Below are 7,443 nucleotides of genomic sequence, written 5' to 3' on the forward strand. Positions count from 1 at the left end.
ACTAAATCACAATAGGTATGCCTAACAATAATAACCCTATTCATGCATGCAAATAAGTTCAAATAATGATTGTGGATCCTGCCCTCCTGTATGGATGACTATCAAGTCAATCCTAATCAGATGAGTGATTAACACTTTGAGATTCTGATAATCATGCTGGGGCGTGTATCCCTAATCAGATAAGTGACTGATGAGTAAGTCACGAACTTGGGCTCCGCACCCATAGTCGTGTGACAATGCAGTCACCTAGGCCTTCTGGCCCCAACTCTAAGTAACTAGCCATTAGACTAGACAAGCACTTTTAATATATTCTATATGTTTGAATGTTAGTATTAAAAGTTTATTGGAATTATATATGTGTTGGTATATATGGTGAACTTTGTTTTATGCTAGAAAATAATTTATGTTTTTTTTTTCTAATTGTTTATGAGTGTTGAAAATATTCAGTTATTAAGTATATGTTTTAATGATATGATGAGTTGATTAGAATTGTGATTTGTTTTGGAATTTTTTTTAAATTTTATTATTTTTATTTCGAAACAGAGACGACATGTCGTCGCTATAGGGTCTAAAATAAAAGAAAAAATATTCTGAAAATATATACAGAGACGACATGTGTCGTAGGTCCCAAAATTCAATATTTTTTTTTATTTTGAAAAGATTTACAGAGATGACATATCGTCGCAATAGGTCCAATTTAATTTTTTTTTTTTTTGTGAGTGTCTTACTGCGACAACTAAATTTTTTTTACTGCAACAACATTTTAATGTCATCGCAGTAGGTCCCTACACATACAGACCTACTGCGACGTTTTTAAAAAACCTACATTGACGACTTCGTGACCTGCATAAACTATTTTGCTTAAGGTGTGTTTAGTGGAGTGGACTAATTATAAGCAAATTCTATTCTTTTTTTTTTTAAAGAAAAATGTTGTTCATTTTGCTTGAAGTAGCTTCTTGATCTACATGAGACTGCGACAATCTTTGCAGGCTGCTCACCAATCTCACAGCCTCGCGACTAACAATATTGTTTTAAAAAAAAAAAAAAAAACGATAATAAGTACTATAATCTAACCCTTTATTTTCATTTGAGGGAGAAGAAAGGGCAAAGCCGTAATAATAATCCACTACATACATAACACAAACTTCCAATCAAAATGGACACGTGGCAAGCCTTGACAGCTGGCTCGCCATGTTCATGCAGATCTCCATTGTAATCTCTCTCCTCTCTCTCTGAATGTACTATAGATTCTCTATTTATTTTTTTAATTACAGACCCAAAAAATAATAATAATAACAAGACAAAAAAAAAAGGGGGTAAGAGAAACTAAGCGCGCTCACCAAAAAATTTCGCGTGAAATTTTGAAACGCCCACCAAAACCAATCCGAGCCCGCGCGCCCTCAAAAACTAAAATTAAAAAATAAAAATAAAGCTCCAAAATTTTCCCCAAATTTTACAAATCACAAAATTTTCCCCAAATTTTACAAATCACAAAATTTTCATTCGTTTACTCTTCTTGTTACTTCTACTACTTCTTCTGCTACAATCTTTGAGCTTCGAATCTTTTTTCTTTCGTTCTAGGGTTTTGCTGTTCTTTTTTTCCCAAATCTTAGGGTTTTGGATTTGTCTCCAAGATTTTGCTGGTTGAGTTTTTGTGTGTGTATTTTTCTTCGCTATAGTCATGGCTTCGGAAACCCTGGAAGAGGTGAAGAAGAAGCCCGAGGAAGAAGTTCCTGTTAAGGAAGATAAGCAAGAGGTGGAGGAAGACAATAGAGTTGAAGCTAAAGAAGAAGAAGAGGTGAAGAAGGGTACGGAGGAGGAAAAACCGGAGGAGAAGGAAGGTGAAGGAAGTGAAGAGGAGGAGAAAGAAGAGGAGGGAGGGAGTGAGGAGGATGAGGAGAAGGAAGATGATGGAGAAGAGAAAGGTAAGAAAGGTCGTAAGAGGAGCTCGAAGGTGAAAGAAGAGCAGAGTGCGTCGAAGAAGGAGCCTGTTACCCCCAGTAGTGATAGGCCGACTCGGGAGAGGAAGATCGTTGAGCGGTATTCCGCACCCACGGTTGCCAGGTCTTCATCGAGCAAAGGCTTGTCAATTGAGAAGGTAAATGCGGTTGACAAAGACATACAAATTATGGTTTTTTTTTTTTGGAGGGTTTTAATTTAAAATTTTATTTTTTAAATTTCAGGGTCGTGGTACACAGCTCAAAGACATTCCAAATGGTATGTTTTCATTTTTCACCTTTATATGTTGGTATGTTGTGATTGTGAGATATATTCTTGAGGAATCTGCAAAGTAACAACATGGGACACTGAATCTAGCAAATTTGTTTTTCTTGAAAAGCCTATAATAACAGTTAACAATACTTTGAAGATTTTTTCTGTTTCGTGATTTAAATTTGGTTATTGAAAGTTGAATTTGATGCGTGGATGAGTGATGATGAACTCTCAGTAGAGTAATTTAGATGGCTTCTTCAAAGTAGATAGAAAATTTGATTTAAGTTGTTTATCTGATGGGTGTTTTCATATTGACTGTAGCATTTGATATGTGTGGTGGTGACTTTTTGTTATAAGTTATCTGCTGTAATGTCCGTGTTTATCACAACATGTTATTTCAAAGCATTTCAATTTTTGGTTATGAAATGTTATTGATTGGAATGGTTTGTTCCTTGCTTTAAATTTGTTGCTACTGACAATGAAAAATAATTGATAGCTGAGGGATGGAACTGTAAATTTAGTAACTCACAAAGCACAAGCTCAGCCAATGGTGTAGTTTAGTTATTTCCTTGTAGACATGGAGACTTGTGGTCAGTGTTTATAAATTTTAGGAGGGTGTCAATATGATAAGCCACCAGACTATTTGTTCTAATTGACAAAAAATTTGGCTAATGCATTTAATCTAATTCACAATGCTATGTGGGCTAATATTGTGAAGTCAGAGCTTCAGACTAATAACGATTAATTGCATTTCACAAATCAATGGGCATTTCTAAGTAGAAAGAAAAAGTTGAGGTATTTTAATATATTTCATGTTGTATTGGAATATTTTTAACTTTTTATGTAGCCCAACCTACTGCTTGTAGAATTAAATTAAACCTATTTTAGAAAAGCTCACCTCAACCTTGTCATTTTAGTTAAGATTTTTCTACATTTACATTAACTGACTGCCCTTCCTGCGGTGTGTGCCTCATACACTTTTTGAGGACCATGGTCTGATGATTTAGGAAGGGATTTATATTATGTACATCTGTTTTATTAACATGTTATTAGTTCTTACTGATTTTCAGGGAGGCAGGTTTCTGACCCCTGTTGCAATTGTGTCTGGAAAGTGTTATTTACTCTTCAGATTTCTTGTTACAATAGCCTGATTTTATTTTTCTGATATTGTAAAATGTTACAGTGGCTTTCAAGCTGGGAAAGAGAAAAGGTGATGACAACCTGCAATTACTTCACACAATACTATTTGGAAAAAAAGCAAAGGTGACCACTTTTTTGGGTATTGCTTTTGGGTGCTTTTGTCTTTGCTTAGCTTTCTTTTCTGATTGTCTTGCCCGTAATAAATTCACTTTATTAATGTGTATTGTATTAACTGTTTGGATTGCTGTTGATTATGTGCAGGTGCACAGTTTGAAGAGGAATATAAGCCAGTTCTCAGGTTATGTTTGGGTTGAGACTGAGGTATCATAGTTCTCTCTCTCTATTTGTATTCATTGAACGTTACTTATATTTTTTCTGCTGTATACAAGTATATGAATTAATATTTTTTTGTTTGCTTTTTTTCTTTTTGTTTTTTGCTGGTTTTTTCTTTTCTCAGCAGGAAAAACAGAGGACAAAAATAAGGGAGAAGCTTGACAAATGTGTTAAAGAGAAATTGGCGGATTTCTGTGATTTGCTAAATATTCCAATTAGTAAGACCTCTACAAAGAAGGTAAGTGCGACACATTAAAGTTTCTGCACCTAATTTATTTAAATTCCTGGTATCTTACAACTTACTACTCTTCCAGGAAGAGCTCTCTGCCAAATTGCTGGAGTTTTTGGAATCACCACATGCTACAACAGATGTTTTACTTGCTGATAAGGAGCAGGTGTTAAGCTATATTAATTTACTTGTAAAAGGGATGACCTGTTTTACTTGCATTTTAACTGTTTTTAATAGTCATTTTTCATCTGAGTTTCAGAAAAGTCAAAAGCGAAAAAAGAAGGCCACACATGGAAAAAGTTCTGGTGCTGCAGATGGAGAGACATCTCCTGAATTACAAGCCAAGGTCAGTCTTAATTTATAGTTTGAATGTATAGTTGCTTCTTTTTGATGGAATAAGATATTGTCCTTTTTCTTTTTAAATTTAGTTTTATGGTTATTCATTAACGTGCTAAGGCTGCATGGTTTCTCCTGTGAATTTTTTTACTTGTAGCTATACATTTTTTATATTTCATCTGATTTGTTAGTTAAAGATTTTTTTTGGGTGCTATTGCTCTATTCAACTTTGCTCTTCTGCTCTGCCCATTTTGTTCTACTTTTGAACTTTGAATTGGTTTGTTTATGATATTTTTGGTTCTTTCATGAAAGGTTTAACTCCTTGACTGACTGATTGTACCTTAACTTATACCACTATATTTGGTACGGTTATCTCTATTTCATTTGGAGGTTGTTTTTTTCCCTGAAAATTTTACTTGGAAATTAACTGCATCTTTCTAACAAATTTAAGTTCATATAATTGTTGGTGCCAACTCACCTAGTGCTTCTTTGTAAGAAACAGTTTTACTGCTTTAACTGTGTTCAACATATATATATATGTATGTATGTATACATAAATTTATTTCAAATTTACTGCAAATGTGTCAAGAGCATATAAATCCCTTGGTTGTAGAAGTCTAGAAGAAACTATATTGGTCATTGGTTCATTGAAAATGCTAGTAAGGAAACCTTACTGATGGTCAGCTGCTTACTTTATGCTAGCCTGATCTGAAACCAATATGATGATTCATTTCATGCATCTACTTAGATACTATGGTACTTGGTGTTATTTTCCATTCTCATTAGTTTTACATGGTTTTTTTATTTATTTTTTTCTTTAGAGACAAAAACAAGCAACTAGTGGAAAAAAACGGAAGAGTTCGCCTAAAGTTCAAGAAGAAGAGAGCAATGATAAGGCTGAATCTTCAGATGCACAACATGATTCTCATGAAGATGCTGATGGGGATGATGTAATGCATGAAGTAAGCGATCATGAGGAAAAATCTGGTGACGAGGAAGATAAATCAAAAGAGCAGTTGTCCAGTCCCAAAAGTCCTTCAAAAAAGGGGAAGGAGGGCTCAAAAGTTAAAAGTGGGGACAAACCTACACCTGTCAAAAAGAGCACACCTGTAAAATCTTCCAAGAAACCAGCAGAGTCTACTAAGAAATCAAGTTCTTCAAAAAAAAGTGTGAGTGATGCTGATGAAACCTCAGGTTCTCTTTCCAAGTCCAAGGGGTCTGCATCTAAGAAACGGAAGCTTGAAAAGGAAAGCCGGAAGGATGATAAGGTGAAAACTGCAAGCAGGAAATCTTCGAGCAAATCCTCTGGAAAGGTTTCAGGCAAGGATCAAGGTACTTTGTATATGATTATTACCGTTCTTTAAAATACCTCTGCAATTAGTCTTAATATGTATATCTCTCTGCTGATTTAGATATTTACTATATGGAGGTGTAGCCTCATTGCTTGCTCTTTTGATTTATTGGTTGTATTGTTCAATTTTGATATCAAGTATTATAACGAAGCATTACACTCTCATATTTATAATCTGGTTATGTTTATAGGGTTGTTCAAAAGTTAAAATTGTACATTGCTCCTAATGCTTTCAAATTCATTCCTTAACTAGCAAAAGTTAGAAGTAGCAAGAAGGCGAAGGGAGAGCCCTCTAAAGCAGATATGCATGCAGTAATTGTTGATATTCTGAAAGAAGTTGACTTCAATACGGTAAGTAATTTTTGTGGAATTACTGACATTATATAGCGTGGTTTACATTTTCATGGTCATATAATTGTCAACTTTTATTTTGTTTTTTGATGGTGCAGGCAACTTTGTCTGATATTCTAAGGCAACTAGGTACGAGTCATCTTTATTTGTTTGAACAAATTATAGTATCCTGTTTCTTTAGCTCACTGTTTACATGTAATGTTTGTTAGGTACCCACTTTGGTGTGGATTTAATGCATAGAAAAGCAGAGGTGAAGGACATAATTACCGATGTGATAAACAGTATGACTGATGAGGAGGAAGATGAGGGGGATGATGGTGAAGACAATGACGAAGCTGGTGATGATGATGAAGAGAAAGATGAAGACAAGGATGATGATGACGATGACGATGCTTAGTGTTAGTGCATTCAGGACCCAAACAACTTGTATATTTGGAACTCCCATGATGCATGTGGTGGTGCATTCATTCAGGTAGGACAACTTTCTACAGAGGTTACATAAGCGGATTTTGATGATAGACTACATTGGATAGTTGAATCTTGTGACCCTTTCCAGATAAACTTACCCAGCTGGGTGTGTTTGTACCATATTATTGACCTCCCCTGTAGTGTTGAGCTGATCTTAATTTACTTAGTTTTACCTATATATATATTTTTTGAAGTTTTCCTTCTATAAATTTATTTAGGTGTAACTGTTTAACTCCAACTTTTTTTTTCAATGAGCAGTGATCTATCTTTTTTTCCCTTCCTTTTCTGTTATGGGTACATTTTTAAATTGGTTTAGGCCCATATGGCTTTATCTATTTATTTGGATTGTATTTATTTGCAGTCTATTTGTTGTATTGTTATTTCAATTTTGATTTCCTACTTGTCGAGCCCTCTCTCTGGAGAGTCAACAATGGCGATGAGGATCAGATATGGCATTTCATTAAGTTTTGGGTATTGGTTTCAATTCCCAATTATGTGTATCTATGAAGCGGGTCTACAATTCCATATTCCATATGTCAATGTACATTTATTGGCTCTCTCGTAATCACTGTCAAACCATTTTTCAGTATTGTTATTTATAATATTGCATTCTCTATTTTATTAATAGTACTCAATACTATTAAGCTTAATGCATACTTATTATGAAATTAAATATAATTTCATAAATATATGGTATAAATTAATTTAATTTTTTTTGTTATTTAAATTAAAATAAGAGAATACACTTATTTTGTACTTTGGTGTTTTACTGAAACATAATTTTAGTATTCTGTGTTTATTCTATAATTTAAAAATCGGTATAGATGGGTATTTATGTTTAGGGATGTAAATGGTATAGGATGAGAATGATTTTTCATTTATAGCTATCTTCCCCATCATAATTTTTTGTACCATTCACCACTTAATTTATGGTTGGATAGTTTCGGCGAATCTCATTAGGTATTGAGTTCCCCCCATTGGAGTATTGAGTTCTCATTTAGAATTATGAGCAATAATTTTTTAT

At 34.0% G+C, this 7,443-nt stretch overlaps 1 protein-coding gene across 2 annotated transcripts; it reads left to right on the plus strand.

Annotated features, from left to right (window-relative positions):
* The first annotated feature begins 1,293 nt into the window (after window positions 1-1,293).
* LOC133830016 (DEK domain-containing chromatin-associated protein 1) lies at window positions 1,294-6,695 on the plus strand. Of its 2 annotated transcripts, none has more exons than XM_062259898.1 (11): window positions 1,294-2,098; window positions 2,184-2,217; window positions 3,395-3,474; window positions 3,613-3,672; window positions 3,812-3,922; window positions 3,999-4,079; window positions 4,173-4,259; window positions 5,071-5,581; window positions 5,854-5,951; window positions 6,050-6,080; window positions 6,161-6,695. In XM_062259898.1, exons 1-11 carry the CDS (start codon window positions 1,682-1,684, stop codon window positions 6,346-6,348), a joined length of 1,698 nt encoding a protein of 565 aa, XP_062115882.1. In that variant the 5' UTR covers window positions 1,294-1,681; the 3' UTR covers window positions 6,349-6,695. The 2 variants fall into 2 exon arrangements, with proteins under 2 accessions (XP_062115882.1, XP_062115881.1); XM_062259897.1 differs by having other exon boundaries at window positions 1,295-2,098; window positions 3,809-3,922.
* Window positions 6,696-7,443: the final 748 nt, after the last annotated feature.

The sequence above is a fragment of the Humulus lupulus genome, chromosome 4, assembly GCF_963169125.1.
Source record: "Humulus lupulus chromosome 4, drHumLupu1.1, whole genome shotgun sequence".
Taxonomy (NCBI): domain Eukaryota; kingdom Viridiplantae; phylum Streptophyta; class Magnoliopsida; order Rosales; family Cannabaceae; genus Humulus; species Humulus lupulus.